The 18,602-nt window shown below is 44.7% G+C and overlaps 1 protein-coding gene across 2 annotated transcripts in view; it reads left to right on the top strand.

The window, feature by feature from the left end:
- Nucleotides 1–2,069: 2,069 nt before the first annotated feature.
- The window catches only part of PDIA5 (protein disulfide isomerase family A member 5), a 129,875-nt gene continuing 113,342 nt past the window's right edge, over nt 2,070–18,602 (top strand). The window contains exons 1-2 of one of the 2 annotated variants that reach the window (XM_073305109.1): nt 2,070–2,205; nt 16,854–16,980. In XM_073305109.1, coding sequence (XP_073161210.1) covers nt 2,185–2,205; nt 16,854–16,980 — 148 coding nt within the window. In that variant the 5' untranslated portion in view covers nt 2,070–2,184. Of the gene's footprint in view, nt 2,206–16,853; nt 16,981–18,602 lie in introns of those variants that run through there. The other variant, XM_073305112.1, reaches the window with a different exon arrangement.

The raw sequence follows: 18,602 nt of genomic DNA on the forward strand, positions 1-18,602 counted from the left end.
TGGGTGTCCCTAGCCTCTGATTGTCAGAAGCTGGGAATGGATGGATCACTCAATGATTGCCTTTCCTGTTAATTCCCTCTGAAACATCTTGCATTGGCCACTATCGGAAGACAGGATACTGGGCTAGATGGACAATTGGTTTGACCCAGTATGGCCATTCTTATGTTCATCTCCTTCGTTCCAGGCCTAGGATGGCTGCAGCGGGGTCCCCTCTCCAGGCTGGGGGGTGCAGCTTGAGGGGCTTTTTGGCTCTCTCTGCCCCTTCCAGGTTGGGTTCTGGGGAGAAGCAGAAGCACCATCCTGTCTGTGTTTCTCACAGGAGGAGAGAGAGTGAAGCTGCACCGGGTTGCTGGGTTCTTTGATCCCTAGAACGGTGAGCGGAAGGGAGAGACTCTGCCAGCTTCCAGCAAGGCTGAACTTTGTGAGGGAGCTGGAGCCTCTTGTGTCATCGCCAGACGAGCTCCAGAACCCTCCGAAGTTCCACCACTGTGAACAGGTCGCACACATTGGCAGCACCTCCCTATTCTCCTCCTTATCCCATGTCTAACCCTGTTCCCTGATCTCCCTACCAAGGCAGGGGGACAACTGCACAGGGCAGAGGTGGGGTAGGATGACTCCACAGTAACGCAACACCCCAGGATGGGCAGGCAGTTGCAGGGGTTGAACCCAGGACCTCTAGATCTAAAACCATGAGCATCTACTGTCTTTGCTAAGAGATCTTGTCCTGCAGGCTAAGGCTGTAGCAGACTCATCATCCTTTGTCTGTGGCACTGCTGAGGGGGACAAAGCACCACGTCATCACCGGTGGCCAAACAGGAAGGGGAACCCTCTGTGCATCAGCCTAGTGGAGTGGAGTCGGGGGGGGGGGGAGGAGGAGATGATCTGGCCGATTCCAGTGCTGCCAGTCCTCACGGTTTCATAGAACTGCAGGCCAAGGCCAGAGCCAGTCTGGTGATGTCCAAGCAGCTCCAGCGGTTCCGCTCTGCTTGGGGCAAAACTCTCTGATAACTGCTTTCCTCCCGGCTGCATCTCCTGGCGAAGAGCTGCCCATCAGAGCTGCTACAGGAAGCAGATAGAGCTCCGCCACCCTCACCACCCTTCCCTTGCCCTGTCAGGAATGAACACCGTTGTCACAGGAGAGGAGGAGGGAGCAGAAAGAGCCCCCCATGCTGAGCTGCTCCCCCAACCCCTGCTATGAGCAATGGGTCAGTCTGCTGCCTGCTCCCCTCTCGCCACCTGGCTTGGGAAGGGGGGCTGCGAAGAACCTGTGGAGCTGCAGGATGGGGGAGGGGAGGCTGGGGGGGGGCAGAATTGATTTGTGGCTGGGCAGGCGTGGAGCTGGTGGGGGGGGCAACAGGGAATTAATTAATCAGCGCGTTGGGGAGAAGCTGGAAGCCCTGTGCCATCAGGCAGCCAGCCCCCGAGAGCTCCTGCAGTGGAGGCCTAAATCACTGAACTCCATCCATTTGGGGGCCTTGGCAGCACTGATTCTGTCTCCCTCTTTGTCTCACACACATGTGGGCAGGGGGGATTCAAAAATCAAACCAGACCAGAAACCACAATATGATCTATCGTCTGGGCTAACCTCTTGCAGCAGGGCAGGCGGGGCCGGGGGCGTCGGATTCATGATTTTTGATCATTTGGGGTTTGGCCGTACAACTGCGCGGGCCCACCTCTGGGCAGAGCCCCTCAGCTGATGGGCTCAGGCCCCCTGGGGATATCCCAGGACTTGCAAGGAGCCTGATCTCCGACATGAGCTGCCTGCGTTTGTGGCTGGGTGGGGTGTGGGGGACCTGACCCGTCCTGGGGGGGGGGGCACCCCTGCTGCAGTGGGTCTGGGGGACAGGACAGCACAGCACCCCTCTGACTGTGCACGGGCTTTCTGGAGACCGAGCACCCAGGGTCAAGTAATTGCGGTGGGGGTGGGGGGCGGTGCCGCCGCTGCTGCTGCTCTCTCCCCTTTCGCCTCGCAGCCAGGGCCAGGGCAAAACTACAACCCCCAGCATGCCTCTCGCCCCTCTTCCCCGCGCCTCCGCTCCCCGGCAGCGGGGTTCCCCACGGATTGCGCATGCGTCGCCAGACGTGGCAGCCGCCGGCCCCGACAGCGGCAGCCGCAGGAGGAGGGGACCGGGGGGGGGGCGGCGGCGCTGGCGCTGGCTGGGCACCGCGCGCTCGGCAGGGACAATGCTGCTGCTCGGACTCCTGGTGAGTCCCGGGGGGGGGGGGGCGCCCGGGGGGAGCCGGCATGGGGCGGGGGCGCAGCGGGGAGCCGGGGCGTGTGCCGCGCTCGCTGTCAGGTTGCCTGGGCAGTTCTGGCAGCCGCTGCTGAAGTTGAAGTTCTCCGGGAGCCTGCAGGCGAGTCCCGAGCTGCTCCTTCTGGGGCAGCCGCTGGGGCGGGGCTGGGCTTGCAGCCGCCCGCTGCCAGGGTGCGGGCGCTTCGAGCCGACTGCGGAAAGCGCACACCTGCCTGGAGCCTTTCCCCCAGAGCACCCCTTTCGGGGTCCCTACGTGCGGGCTGTGTGAGGGTTACAGGACACGCCAGGGTGGCACTCGGACATGCATCCTGTGTGGTGGTGCAATGCGTGAGGGCGTCCCGCTGCAAGTGCGGAAAGTGTTGCTGACGGGGGAAGAGGCGGGGGTATGTCAGACCTGCTGCAAAAGGGGCAGAGTTGGGTTAAGCTTTGGGCGGCATGTACATGTGTATGTCTCGCAGCAGGTTTGCCATACCCCAGCGTTTTCCCCCCTCAGCAACGCTTTCTGCACTCGGGGAGGATACGCTGAAACATTGCAATGTCACATTGGGTGCATCTGAGGCTGGCACCCTGGAATATTATATAATCATTATAGAACAGACTCTGCAAATATATTTATATTTAATGATCCTTTCAGGTTTTAAAGGTGTGTAGTCTTAAGGGGATCCTTTGAAATGTTTTATAAAATAAGGCTGTAATGCTGCAGGGACATCCAACTCTCAGGGCAAACGTGCTATTAGATGGAGGAGGCGGCATTGGCATTTCAAACCTGCTGCAAAATGGGTTTAACTTAGTGCTAAGTAAATGCATTTTTAAAGAAATATCCTTTAGATTCTGTAGGTATGTTTGTATATGTCATATAAATATAAAATAACTAGAGAATGTGTAAATATTGCAACACTGTAGGGTATTCCATGTAGAAAAAATTCTCCTTGAGGAGACTGCTGACCCTGAGGCAATTAGCTTTGACATTTTGTGTCACACATGGCTTTACTCCAGGGTACTTGGCCCCTTTTGACTTTGCCAGTTGCTGATACGAAGTTTGAATTGTTTCTCTGTTTTTCCTTTTGGGGCTTTATTTTCAGAACAGGATGATTTTCTTTCTTTGTTTTGTTTCCTTTCACCTGTTTTTTTCATCACCTAATGTTTTTAGAAGGTGGGGTGAGTACATTTGCATTCTGCCAATGAAATAATCGATACATATTTCTTTAATAATAGCGGCTCTCATTTTATAATGGTGAGGGGAATATTTCTGTGATCAATATTACATATTAGATTCCTTTCTTTTTTTCAGTTGATCAGTTCACATAGTAACTAATTAGAAACAAAAGTTCCTGCATGATGAAGTGTGTCTTCTGTTGAAATTCCTTTTGAGGAGATCTGATTTGGTGGCATAGAAATGTTATGATTTAAAGGAGGCAACCAAAAATGAACTGAAAATGGATTTATTAAAGATGTGTCTATATAGTTACTTTCTATAGCTTTTTCCGTGATGTTTGTATGTGCGTGCTCAGATTACAGATATCTAAAACAATGTGGAAATCTTAAACTTTAACTGGGTACTGGGAGAAGAATTGTATGACAGCACATCCGGGAATATCTAGGCACATTACATTTAAATTATACGAAAGAATAGCAAAATAATGCTGTTTCATACCTTAGACTCGTAGGCCTGCAAAAAGATGCTTTTAAAACTGATTCTTTGAAAGTTTAGTATTAACATGTAAAAAGATTGGTTAACATGAATACTTTCATTCACTCCTTTGTTTAACTGTTTTGGTGGAAATATATTTCTTTCCCTTCTCTTTACAAAAAAGTTAATAATTAATGATAAACTGTGTTTATTTTCTCATTCACACACAATCCAAAATACATGGCAGAAATACAACTATATGAAGCAAGTGGCAGAATTGCTAGAATTTTTACGACATGGGGATTGCCCCCATTGCATTGGAAATTAAAACATAATATTGGAATTGCCGTTCTAGGACAGAACTATTGGCCCATCTAGACTAATCTCTTGCCTCTGACGGTGGCCTGGATAGCCGTTGGTTCAAAGGATGATGGAAAAGAACTACACGTTCTGCACAGCTGATTGCATGTACCTGAAGCACAGAGGTCACTAGCATTTATAGCTATGTAAGCGTTTAGTTGAAGTGAAGCTGAACCGTGGAGCCAAAATCTTCCTAAAATTTGAAGATGTCTTGATTCAAGGTTTTGTACCAGACTCCTCTTTAGTGTGTGAAGTTTGTCTCAATAGTAACTGTGGTAGTGAAAGTCCCAGGTTGATTATACAATTTGGACCGAGATTATGCCAGTGGAGTTACACCAGTGATGAGTTTGATCCTAGGTCTTTAAAAATAGATGCAAGAATTTTTATTTATTTCCCCTTTTTTCTCATCTTATCGGACTGGAGATCATTATACCATTCCCTTTCTATATGTAGACCTCTGCCATAATTCCTCTTCTCTTTTCCAGACAAAATAATCTTAAATCTTTTAAATCTCTCTTTGTATAGAACTCTCTGACTCTAAAATTCTTGTTGCCTTTCTCTGGATCTTTTTTATTACAGTCATGTCCTTTTTGAGATCAGATGAGCAAAAGTGAATGTGGTATTCTAAGTGAAATTACATGGTGCCATTATAATTTTTCCACATTATTCTCACTCTCCTTCTTAATTTACCCCAGCACTTTGAGTAGATGTCTTAATTGAGCTGTTGATTATACTGATGCTTTACCCATCAGTGTGTACAATTTTTAAATTTTCTTCTAATTTTCTTTATCTTGAATTTGAAGGTGTTCTCTTGAAATTTTACTTCAAGATTAAACAAAAATAAATTTTGCTGTATCAAGACCACAGGCTAAGTCTGTGATTAACTTTATGCACTCACTGATTTATCATAAAGTTAAACATATGCATGAGACTTTGTAGGGTCAGGGTCTTAGTCTTGATTTTAGTGAAGGTAGTGTTAACTAGTAGTTAGAGCAGAAGATAAGGAATCAGGAGACCATTTCCAGCCCTGACTTGCTCTGTTACCTTGAACTGGTAATGAAGGTCCTGATTTTTGTAAGTAACCTCAATTTTTGGGTGTGGACTACTGAGATTTTTCCAGAATTGCTGAGCACCTGCAGCTCTCTTTGTTGTCAGCTGGCATTGTGGGGTGCTCGGCATTTCTAAAATTCTGAGCTGGGTGCCTCAAATTAGAGGCTACTTTTGAAAATCTAGATTTTAACCTCTTTCTGGCTCAGGTTCCCCATCTGTAAAATGGAGATGGTTTACGTACCTTTGTAAAGCACTTTATGGTCCTCTAAAGAAAAGCACTAAAAAGCAAACGATTATTCTTAATACAATGAATTCTATCAGGAAAGTTACAAATAACACAGATTGCAGTAAAGTCTTCCTTACGGATATCCAAGTAATATAATGATCAAGTTGTGTGCAACCACATAGTGCTGTGGTATATATACCTTTATAAGATGCTTCCCTTTTCAGTATATCAAGTGGTTCTCATGCTCAGATAAATTGGTTAGTCTCTAAGGTGCCACAAGTACTCCTTTTCTTTTTGCGAATACAGACTAACACAGCTGTTACTCTGAAACCTGATTAAACCTTGTACTTCAGGGCAAAAACTGGTGATTGTAGGAGTCAGGAAGGCATCTTCCTTCAGTGCACAATATTGCACAACTAATAAGGTGGAAAGTGCACCTTCTTGTGGTACATAAGGTATACCATTGCCAGAGGCAGGATAATTACTGCTTCTGTAGCATTCCACATCTCTGGAGTGCTTTGCAAACATTGGCTAACCCTCACAACATCCTTTGGAGGTAGGTGACTGAATACTGTTGACACCATTTTACTGATAGGGAAACTGAGCTCAGTCAGTTTCACTTTCCTGAAGACATTCTACACATAGGTGAGGGGGTCAGGATTAGAATTCAGGGGCTCCTGGTTCCCAGACCATTTCTGAGTTTATCAGAGTAGACTACAGTGTCTGAGTTGGTGTGGCAAGTACTCGTGTGTGTCAGAGGGACACTGCAGACTGCCAAGTCCTCCATTTCAGACCCCCTTATAAATACAGATATATGTATGTGTCCATTTTGTCCTTGCCTCACCTCAAAATGTTTATTTAAAAAAGCTATCCCCTGGGTAAAATCTCAGATATCTATCGCTCCAGAACCAAACCTCGACTCCTGAATTGGTTTTGGTTCACAGGCGTACACTTGATAATACTGATATAGGGTGAGATCCTGTTTCCATTGAAGTCAATGGGAAAACTCCCACTGACTTCAGTGAGGCCAGGTTTTCACCTGTAGCGTCAAATGTGAGCACTCAACTTCACAAAGTCCTGTCCAGAGGAGCTTATGGTTTACATATATGACCTATAGATGATGGATGGGAAGAAGTAAAAGCAAGTGATTGAATTGGGGTAATTAGCAAATGTCTTGTGATTGGAGGATTAGACTGGGACTCGGGAGACCCTTTCTGTTCCTGGCACTGCTGCTGGCCAGTCCTTTTTTTTCTCTGTGACTCAGTTTCTCCATCTGTAAAATGGGGCGTAATGATATTGAGTTCCTTTTATCGAGTGGTTTGAGGGCTACGGATGAAAAACTCAGTATATGAGTTATTCTCAGTTGCAAGATTTTTTGTTTCTTTTTTGCTTATGCTTTTTTGGGATAGGGCTAGGCTTGTAAGGACTCTGGCAGTCAGCTACAATATTATGACACAACAGGCCACTGAAACTAGTATGGAGCTGTAAATTTCAATATCCTGGTAGCTAATGGGAGCAGAACTGGTAATGTGAACGGAGGGACAGTGTGATATGTGCACCTGCAGAACAAAGATGACAGAGCTCATCTCAATTTTGGCAGTTTTAATGCAATGTGCTATCTTTGATTACGTTGATATGACTTTAATACCTGCTCTGGATAGGTAAGAGATTTCTTTTATTTAAAGATGCAGCATAGTGTGATTGTGCCCTCATGATCTATGTATTTCTGAGTTCTCATCGTGGCTGTGACACTGCCTCCCTCTGGCCATAGTCAAATCACTTAACCTCTCTGTGAATGTTACTCCCGCTGTTAAATTAAGATAATACTCCTTATCAACATGGCAGGAGTGTTATGAGGATTGAGCAGGTAATGTTTTGTCTAATGCTTTGACAATGTAAAGCATTTTGTAAGTGCCAAGTATTATTAGAGTTCATCCCCCGAAGTGGGGTGCGATTTCTTTCTTTGGTGGTCTCACATATCGAATAAATGATAGTGTATCTCTTTACACTTCCTCAAAACTACTGTCTAGCAAGGGATAATATGTCACACACTCTTTTTCTCATGCCCTTAATTTTTGAAATTACACAAATGTGTTCATTCATAAATTGATATCTGGGACAAATATTAAACAGAATGTTAATAAAATGTTGCACCAATGCTGGACTTGATGAGAAATTGAACTTTACACTCATAACAAGGAGAAAATTCTTTGTCAGCATCGGTAATTGTCAGTATTACAGTCATTTGTTAATTAGTAAATAGTTGTGCAGGTTTTCCTTCACTAAGCATTTTAAAACCAGTGATATGCAGTATAATTAATGGGTTACACAGAGCTTGAAACAACTGTTAGGACAAACTATATATTATGCCTGTAGTTTAAGTACTGTGCAGAACAGTAGGCGCTAGTCAAATTTTCACATCACCATGGTATTTTTCACTATCCTCTTGACTTAGAATGGTGAATTCTGCAAATCCCATGTTACCTTTAATGCAGTTTATAGTGTTCCTTATTTTAAGGGTATGTCTACACTGCCATTTGAGGTGTGACTGCAGCATAGGTAGGCATACCTAATCTAGCAGTGAAAATACCGCGGCCTGGGCTAGCACTGCAATAGGTACCCGGGGTCCCTGACAGCCTTGTACAGTCTACCCTAAAACCTGCGCTGCTGTATCTTCACTGCTATTTTTAGCAGAGGTAACATGGGAATGGTAACCCGTGCTGCAGTCACACCTCTGATTGCAGTGTAGATGTACCCTAACTTTAGAGTAAAACATAAATACCATGATGTTATCCCTGTGTCACCTCTTCTGTTCGATGAAGGAAGAAATTACGTTTGTCCTTTTTGTTACTATGCATCATAACTGAAAATGCATCAGTGCTTTTTATCTGTGCGTTGTTCCTTAAAAGGCTAGAGGTAAGGATTAATTATTCTCTTTATAATTTGGATCAGTAAAGTGCCATGGCTTGTACTTCTCAAGAAAAATGAACAGAAACAAGTAGAAAAGTCAGATGGGATTTGCAATCCTAATTCCACATTAGTTGAGACTTCTTCCTTTTTTTATGTACATTGTCAGTACCACAGTGGTTAAGAAAAGGTCATGTTACTGGCCCGATGGGTACCATAGATGCTGTTTATATTTTTATTTTGCACATTAATAAACTGGAGATTTACTTATGACCACTAAAATCTGAGCCCAAAATGTTTTCCTTTCTTTGTTGCGAATATGAAGAACTCAGCAGTTTTCTTGAAGCATTCAGAATTCAGAGTTCTAAATACCTTCATGTAACAGAGGGGAACCCCATTCTTTATGATCTGATTTGATTAAAATGTTTCTTCAACTATTTTAGATATTAATAATAAACAAAAATGGGGGACTGTCCGACTTATCACCTTCTGTCTCACAAGACATTTGTTACAAATGGCTCAGTGATCAAGGTAGCGCCATCCTGAATGTAGATAGTGGTAACGAAAAGGGGTGTGTGTGGGTGGAAAGAAAGCAATTATTGCACAAGGTCAAAAGCAGTTTACATGATGAGCTACAAAGATAAAAAGCCTATTAACAATTGTTTTTTCTCTTAAACAAAGGGGTATACATTTTCCAGAGTGACTACTTAATATGGATGATGCAAGTTTTGATGTGCCCAACATGAGACAATCTAAAGGGACCTAGTGTTCGGATAGTGCTGCCTGCCTGCTATCTGAAAATCAGCTCTCTTTGAGGTGTTTCTCATTGGACACCTAAAATCACTAGTGACGCTTGAAAACGTAGGTCTACGTAAGTTGTTGGGACATCACACAGATATAAAAAAAAGACCAGGAAAATTAATTTTAGATGTTTTTGTGAATTTTTAATAGATAGCTTTTGCTGATTATTATAAAAAAATGTATAATAGTATAGTGTACGTTACAGTAGCTTACTCCATGCTGTGGTTTCTGTTAAATCCTGTTGTAAAAGATGTCTCTGATTCATGATTATAATACCTTCATACATGCACCTGGCACAGCTTATTCCAAGTCTGCCAGCAATTGCATTTAAGAAAAATAAAATTAAAAACGTGTATGAGAGGAGGGAAAACAATAGTCATGGGCGAATATTTCAATTTGTCTAGACGGAGGGGGGAAATCCTTTTCAGTGTTGGCAGTATGTGACTATTTAAAAGTTGTGGAAGATCCAAGAGAACTAATTTTTAAACAAAGTTGCAAATACAGCATAAAGCACTGCCATGGGATTTGCTATAGGAATTGGTATGAAAAGGCTGGACAAAGCCAGTCTGGCTAGAAGGATTACCTGCTCTTTCCCATGTCACCCTGGCAAGTGAAAGACCTCTTTTGGGTTGTCCTGCCTTTAATTTGTGTTGCTTCTCTTGTAAAGAAATCAGATAACTTATTTAAAGTCTATAATCTCCATAACTGTGGTGGAATTTCAAGGGAGACTTGATGTCCTTCTAAACACTGATTAGGAGAATTATGTAAAATGGATTTCTTGTCAGGCAAAGCCTATTTCATACACAGGATGATTTAATATTCTTATTTACAGTGACTAACTGCTGGTGTGCCAAAATGAGGACACTTGAGAGGGTGACTGTGCTAAGATGAAAAGGAGTACTTGTGGCACCTTAGAGACTAACCAATTTATTTGAGCATGAGCTTTCGTGAGCTACAGCTCACTTCATCGGATGCATACCGTGGAAACTGCAGCAGACTTTACATACACACAGAGACCATGAAATAATACCTCCTCCCACCCCACTGTCCTGCTGGTAATAGCTTATCTAAAGTGATCATCAAGTTGGGCCATTTCCAGCACAAATCCAGGTTTTCTTACCCTCCGTGTATATAATGTCTTCTGCAGTTTCCACGGTATGCATCCGATGAAGTGAGCTGTAGCTCACGAAAGCTCATGCTCAAATAAATTGGTTAGTCTCTAAGGTGCCACAAGTACTCCTTTTCTTTTTGTGAATACAGACTAACACAGCTGTTACTCTGAAACCTGTGCTAAGATGGGGAGTCCCTGTCAAAGATGAGTTGCAGGAGAGTTGGTGTTGTCATCAGTTGAGTTAGGGGAGTCTGGAGAAGTCATTACATACAGGAAGACCATGATTTCATGGCAGGACACTAGGACCTCCTGGTACTTGTATTAGAACCAAAATTGCTTTCATGGTCCCAAAAAATACATATTGCCGCGGGTGAGACTTTCAAAGGTAGGTGTATGCAATAGCACACATCTGTTTTATGCATGCAAATACCCATTGTGCAAGTAGAAATCAGATATTTGTACACACACTTGGCCAGTTAGGTGCCATTTTGGCTATGTGTCTGTGCAAATATCTAAGTCACACAGATACGTTTGGTTATGAATAAGGCTGCGAGTTTGTCACAGAGGTCACGGAAGTCACAGATTGCATGACTTTCCGGGACCTCTGTGATTTCTGCAGTGGCTGGTGGCTGGCCCAGGGACTGCCTGAGGGCCAGCTGCACCGGCCACTGCTGGGACAGTCTTAGGCCACTGGGCGCAAACCCCCCCCCCCCCTCCGCCAGCAGCAGCAGCAAGAGTTTGGGTGGTGGAGGGGGGTCAGGGCTGGGGGTTGGGGCACGGGACAGGGTGAGGGCTCTATAGAGGCACCGCCCCCGCAGCTCCCATTGGCTCCCATTGGCCAATGGGAGCTGCAGAGCTGGTGTTTGGGGTAGAGGCAGTGCACAGAGCTGCCTGGCCATGCCTCCGCCTAGGAGCTGCGGGTGGGTGATGTCACCACTTCCCTGGAGGTGCAGAGCCAGGTAGGGAGTCTGCCAGCCCCACCAACTGCCCCCCCCACCCTAGCACCAGCAGGAGTCCTGGGCTGCCCGCCGCCCCCCGGATCCCCCCAGCACAAGTGGGGGTCCCAGGCAGTGTGCGTGCCCCCCCCCCCCCCCCCCCCCCGCAAGATTTAGTCAGGGATATATAGAATAAGTCAGGGACTGGTCGTGGGCCGTGAATTTTTGTTTACTTCCCCTGTCCATGACTTTTACTAAAAGTACCTGTGACTAAAACAAGGTCTTAGTTATAAATACATAAGTTAAACGTGTGCAAATGCATGCATAGACTTTCATGCTCCTAATACTGGAAGTCAGGGCCTACGTTATTACAAATTTAGGAGAGTTTTCTCCTAACAATGGTAACTCTTTGACAGTGTTCGTTTTTTGTTTAACTTTGATGCATCATATGAAGCAAAGCTGTGTTCCACTGTTGGGTAGTAAATGTGCCTCGTTCATTTGCATTGTTTAACACAAAAGTTGACTTCCAAGTTTGAAGATCACTGTGTGTTCAGTGTAATTGTGTGAAATGCCCTGATGCTTTTGTGAGCTGTTGTGGGGTTAGTTGTATAAGTTAAACCACGTACCCAGTCATAGTGCTACATTTTTTTGAGTCATACTCAATATGGATAACCGGGTTTAAATAAGAAAAAAAGCATTCTGAGAGTTGTTTAAATAGCATTATCTTTTGTTGTTGCAAAACCAGCTTAGTAGCCTTATACGAGCTTGAATACACTCTTACCTCTCTTTGAATTGCCGATGCTTTGGAGATAACATGATTTAAGGAATAACAATGTTCTTCAAAAGTTCACTTGTCCTGAAGGTGACTTACAGACAATTTCTTACATACCCGCCCCTGGGGCCAGTGACAGTGGATTTTTAGGAGTTCCTGAAAACCCAATTGTCACTTGAGGAGCAACTCTTATTATAGTGGGGCAGTAGGTTGAGACAAACTTACTGTTTAACAGCTGATTCTTCTAATAAGCCCTGTAAGCTGAGTGGAAAGACTTAAATATATATCTTGGTGTGATGGTCAGGTAGAGAGTAAAACACTGCAGCTGAATCTCATAATCTTGTAACTTCCGGTATTCAAATAGGAACAACACGTATCTTAACACTCTCAAATTGTTCAGAGTACTGTAAGCAATTACAGGACTTTTTACACGATCTAGCTCAGATACTATTCTGATGAGGGCAGTGTAAAAATCTAGGTAGAATGCCAGTATTTATAGAAATAAATCCAGATCCTGGAGACAGGGCGTGGGTTAAACAGAGTGGAACTAAGATCTGCCACCTCAGGGCGCTTCCCCACTCAAAATCCTAAAGGCAGGTGGGGTCCTGAGACATCTTCATGTCATAGTGCCTTTCCTTGAAGGCCTCCACCAAATTTTCCTGCTGCTGATGTGCACAGAGCCACAGCTGTTGTCTGCATTATCATAGAGCCTAAGAGCCCAACTCTTTTTTGCTAAGCTCTGTACAGCACAGAACAAAAAGACAATCCCTGGCCAGAGAGCTTGTGATCTTAGAAAATTGTTGGCTTGACCCCACTTTTTCCTGATATCTTTAGAGAGAAGGCACTTCTTAAACAGTGAGCATGCTGCTTTAATATTCTCTCTACTCTCAAGGATTCCAGAAGTCCATTCCCACATGAAGCTGTCAGTCTTGCTGGGCTTTTCATGAATAGTTTTGAATTTTTAGGTTTCCTTGATCAAATGGCAGGTTGGCTTCATTTGAGTTCTTATTTATAGCACTCCATGCACGTGCATAGTGCTTCCTGAGACAAGTAAAGTCAGACTTCCTGCTTGCGGGAGTCTGTCATCTTTCCTGGCCCCTTCTTTTTAGTATGAGCTCATCCGCTTCTGTGCCCTGGATTTGAACAATGACTAAGGTATTTAATACAGTGCTGGCTGGCTTTTAACCCCTTCTACAAAGACTTGGACAAAAAGTCTGGTGTGAGTCTATCCCTGAATCCCATCTCCCATCCAGATAAGGTAGCAGTGGATTTGCAAGTCAGCCTTCTCTGCACTCGACTTCTTCGCTGTGGATTTTCAAATGAACTTCAGGGAGATAGGTGACCAGTTCTTATTGCACCAGTTTCAGTGGGAGTTGGGCACTTAACTCCCTAAAGCTCTCTTGACAACCATCAGCCTTGTTTCTTAATTGCCTGCTGGTACATCTCCAGACCAGCTGCTAATGTTTTAACTCTCATGTGGACTGAACCATGCCTGGAGCAGAGCTAGTTGAGCTGATAGTTGAAACCCAGGCCAGTGCCAGCAGCACTGTGTCTGCATTAGTACCACTGTTGTTGCTGCTCGGTTGACGGTGAGGTGAAGGGTCTTGAGGGCCTTGTCTACACTAGACGTTTTTCTTATGTCTGAGGATGGTCTTAATTCATTAATTTAAACTGGAGAGATTCAGAGAACACAAACCTGATGAGTTCTTATCAATTTGCAAATGCCATGTCCCTAAAACTCTTACCACAGGGTGATGAGCTTGTAGACACCAGCTGTAACCTACCAATATTGAGGCACAGCCTTAGACTGATAGGCAATTGCTAAATTCATGTATAACTCAGTACTTTCAGACTGAACCTTGGTTTCTTGTGGCTGCAACAGGCTGCAACGTGTATCTTAATTCTGAGAAGATGACCATGATTTATTTGGTGGGGGCGATCAGTGTACTTGGCATGCTGCAGTACCTGGCACCTGCCCCAGTGGATTTATAATCTCAGATGGACGGGCACTTGAGTATCTCAGTGATTGGTGTGGTAGAACGACAAATGAATAACACACATTGATAGCTGCAGAGCAAATCATGCTAAGTAGCAATGGATATGTGCAATGCAAGGGGCTTCCCCTTTAAGGACGCTACAGTTACACCAGCACAACAAATTCTGTGTTGGTGACAACACGTACACGGCTGTCGTTAGTCATTGTTTCCTGAATCAGTTTTTTCAACGGGTGTATAACTCTGCCATAAAAATTCACTGAAGTTGGTTGCACAGCTTTTCTGTCTGGAAAAGACATGATAAGTTTGCTTCCAAACTATCAGTAAATCTATACAAGTGCTTTTAAATAAAGTTTACCAGTTTATGATGCAGCCTGGTGTTAGTGACATTTTGGAAATGACTTTGAGTTTTAAACTCAGATTTTCTCAGGCAATGATTCCGTAGTGTAGTCTTATTGATTTTTGGTTTTCTAGACAAATAAAAAGTGCATCGTTTCAGCCTCTTTCTTGCATGCTAGACACATTTGGCAATCCCTAACCTGAGCAGATTTTTGAAAAACCTCTTACTAGTTCTGGTATAAAGTTGTGAGAACTTCAGTCATCCCTCTTCTCCCCCGCCCCTTTTTAAAGAAAAATAATTATACAGATTGTGTAAACAGACCCTTTTCAGTCCATGTGTTAAATTCATCCCATTCATTGACTTTTGTGGAATTGCATGAAGCTGAATTTCAGTATGTGTAACCCCATTAACACCGTGCCGCTCTGTCCCCCTCTAGTAGCTAGAACATGTATTTGTTTAGCTCAAGCAGTATACTTGTATCAACACCATTGACTGCAGGGATTGAATTGTGGACCGCTAGATCTAAAAGCAAGAGCCTCTATTGCTTGAGCTAAAGGAGCAAGCCTGTTTTATTTTGGAGGTGGTAGTGGACTTTTAAATTTCTATATGTCATCTAACCACTAGAGCGAGACGAAAAATCATACTGTGTTTGGAGGTTACATGTGGAGTGGGATAACTTGTTCTTTTATAGGTGTACATGACCTTTTACAACTATAGAGTAAGTGTCAATATAGGTTTCTGTAACTTTAGGGTCCCAAACAATATATTACAGGATTTCATTCCCAGGACTACAGCAATTTCTATCTAACCTGTCAATTGCAGAGGTTCCTGAAAATATTCTGTGCACTCAGGAATTTTAAATATCTTTTCTTCGGAAATGTCTGTTGCCAAATAACATTGCTTTTATGGATTTTGGGTTTTGTTTTTTGGCCATGATGACAAGCTGCTTGCTTGTAAATAATTTTGCATCTCGTTGCAAATTTAGTGCCTGGAGCAGAGAGCTCTGACTTGGTTGGCGTAGTGCCTTGCTTTTGAACACAGGTCTGTAGCAGTCAGGATGCAAAAAGAACTGGCTCTTCCTTTTTCATATGCTCTCTGGCCGCAGGTTTTACAGCTCTCTTGGAACGAGACACTTAACTATTAGTACTGTAATTAGGGAAATGCTGAACCTCTCATTTTTCTTAGGCAAATAAACTAAAGCTTTTAGCTAAGCATATGAGTATTAAGGTTTTCCTGTAGGGTGAAAGTAAACTAGAGATTTTTTCCAGCGAGGCTTCCTATAATCTTTTGATTAGTATGAATGCATTAGAGTGCGGAAATGAGGCAAAATGGTCCAATAGATCGGATGATTATATTACCGGAGGCTATGGTAATGCAAACTAGTAGTAGAGACCCCAACTGAGGCTATGGCCCTGTTGTGCTAAGCTGTTTACATACATAGGCTAAGAGGCTAATAAGACAAATGGTGTGACAAAAATATTATCCCCACTGTATTGATGGGGGAACTGAGGATATGTCTACACTGCAATTAAATACCTGCGGCTGGCTCATGCCAAGTGACTCAGGCTTGAAGGGCTTGAGCTAAGGGTCTGCTTAATTGCAGTGTAGACTTTCAGGCTCTGGCTGCAGCCCAAGCTCTGGGACCCTTCCACCTCGCAGGTTCCATCCTCAGCCTGAACAGCTACGCCATTATTGAGCAGCCCCTTAGTCAAGCCCCATGAGCCTGGGCCAGCTGCGGGTTTTTAATTGCACTGTAGACCTACCCGGAGCAGTGAGATGAAGTGGCTGGCCCAGGGTCACAGAGGCTGTGTGTGAGCAAATCTCCAGAGTCTCAGTTCAAGAGGCTCTCTAAGATCTGGGCCTGGGAGTTGGTAGATGTGGGGTGAATTCTTGGCCCCCATGAAGTCAGTGAGACTTTTGCCATTGATTATTTTAGGGGCATGATTTCACTCTTGGATTCTACTCTTGGCTTTATCACTGACTGTCACCTTGGGCAAGTCCCTTAACCTCACTTCCCCTACTTGTAAAAACCAGAGACAATATTTGTCCCCTTTGCAAAGCATTTTGGGATCTACCTGCAAGAATGCTTTATAAGTGCTCTATTATTATTTATTATAACATTGGATAAATAAAATAAGAATGAACTTACTTGAGCAGATTTTAATGGGCATGCTTGCACACCTCCTAAATAAGTGTCCTGGTGGTGGTGGGAAATATTTATCCAATACTTGCCAGTTAGGGATTTCTTTGTGGAAATGCTTAACATTGCATAGTTCCAGTTTTGATGGAATGGGTTGGTTTTTTTTGTTTATCAAATTGTTGTGCAACTTTGCATCAAGCACTAAGTTATCTGAGGTTGGAACAGTTTGAAATGCCAAAAAAGTGGTTGGTTTTTGGAAGTGCCCTTCTGCATTTGTTTTTCATGCAAGCAGGGAAGTTGTCACTTATATTTCTAAATTATTACATCCTTAGGCAGTCCTGCCAGCCTGTCTGTTTTCGGTGAAGGTGTCTCCACTCATAGAAAAAATTAGTGACCACAAGGATTTCAAGAAGCTCCTCAGGACACGGAATAACGTATTAGTGCTCTATTCCAAATCTGGTGAGTTCTCCTTTTGCTTTTGACTGTTCTTTGTACCTGATGAACTAATTTGTGAGCCCCATGGTGCTTATTTAAGTGCCTAAATGCAGACTCCCATGTTTGGCCCCCATTTTTTAAAATGTTGGCCAGTGTCGTCTTATTTTCCTGTACAGTGATGAGCAAGCTCTTGGTGCTCCATATGTAATAGCAGTAATGCACAGTTGTAATTTAGTAGTTAGAGCAAGGGCCTGGGAATCAGGACTCCTAGGTTCTGTTCCCAGCTCTGTTGCTTACTCCCTCTGTGACCTTGGATAGGACACTTCATTTCTCTATGGCTTTGTTTACCAACTGGCAAAAATGGTCACTATAATATCTATCAGTAAGGCTATGTTTTAGTCACGGGTATTTTTAGTAAAAGTCATGGAAGGGTCACGGGCAGTAAACAAAAATTCACGGCCTGTGACCTGTCCATTACTTGTACTGCACACCTGACTGAAACTTGGGTGCTCTGGGGCAGGGGGCGGCCCAGAGGCGGTACGGGTGCTCTGGGGGTGGGTGGCGGCGTGCGGCCTAGGACCCCCGCTGCTGCTGCTGGGGGAAGGGGCGGGGAGGCTGGCAGGCTCCCTACCTGGCTCCACACAGCTCCTGGAAGTGGCCGGCGTGTTCCTGCGGCCCCTACCTAGGCGGACTCGGAGGCGCAGCCAGGGGGACTCCGCATGCTGCCCCCGCCCCGAGCGCCTGCTCCGCAGCACCCATTGGCCGGGAACTGCAGCCAGTAGGAGCTGTGGAGGAGGTGCCTGTAAGTGGAGGCAGCTCAGAGAGCTGCCTGGCCACGCCTAGGAGTCGGGGAAGGTAAGCACCGCCCAGTGCCCTCACCCTCTCCCGCACCCCACACCCAACCCCCTGCCTCAGCCCTGAGCCCCCTTCCGTTCCCAAACTCCTGCTGGTGTGGGAGGGGTGCGGTGTCCCGAGACTGGCCCAGCAGTGGTTGGTGTGGCTGGCCTGGGGGCTGCCTGAGCTGCTCAGGTGGCCCCCAGGCCGCAGCAGAAGTCACAGAGGTTCCAGAAAGTTACAGAGTCCGTGGCTCTTGTGACAGACTCACAGCCTTATCTGTCAGACACACGTATTTCTAATGTGCCTGTCGCCATAATATGTAAGTACCAACCTCAGGGTGATGCATTGTAAGGCAGAATGAATGAATGTTTAGAATACCAAAATACAGCCATTTGTACCACTAACACCTTTGGATTTTCTATGGTTGCCTCTTGTGTTGCTCCCCCATCTCCTTCATCTCATACCATGTCACTTGTGGGTCCTCCCTATAAGATCTTTTCACTGTCTTCTACCAATCTTATTCAAACTCTCCATCCTCCCCTTTAAGGCCGTTCAATCTTATGTACCTCTTTAATCTTATTTCCTCTTGCTCCTTACCCTTCTGCTTTACTTCCTTTTCCTGTTTGTGCCTTTGCATCTTCTTTTGTGCTGCTCCCCAACCTTGGAACAGTCTTCCACTTCTTGGTATATACCTGCTCTGTCTCTCCCGTGCCTCTTAGTTAAAACCAGCGTCTTCCATTAATTCTCCCCTGCTGATCTTCTCACCAGAGATGTCCCCTCTGAATCCATAACTGAAATCTTGTCCTGTG

This window comes from Lepidochelys kempii, chromosome 11, assembly GCF_965140265.1.
Source record: "Lepidochelys kempii isolate rLepKem1 chromosome 11, rLepKem1.hap2, whole genome shotgun sequence".
Classification (NCBI taxonomy): domain Eukaryota; kingdom Metazoa; phylum Chordata; order Testudines; family Cheloniidae; genus Lepidochelys; species Lepidochelys kempii.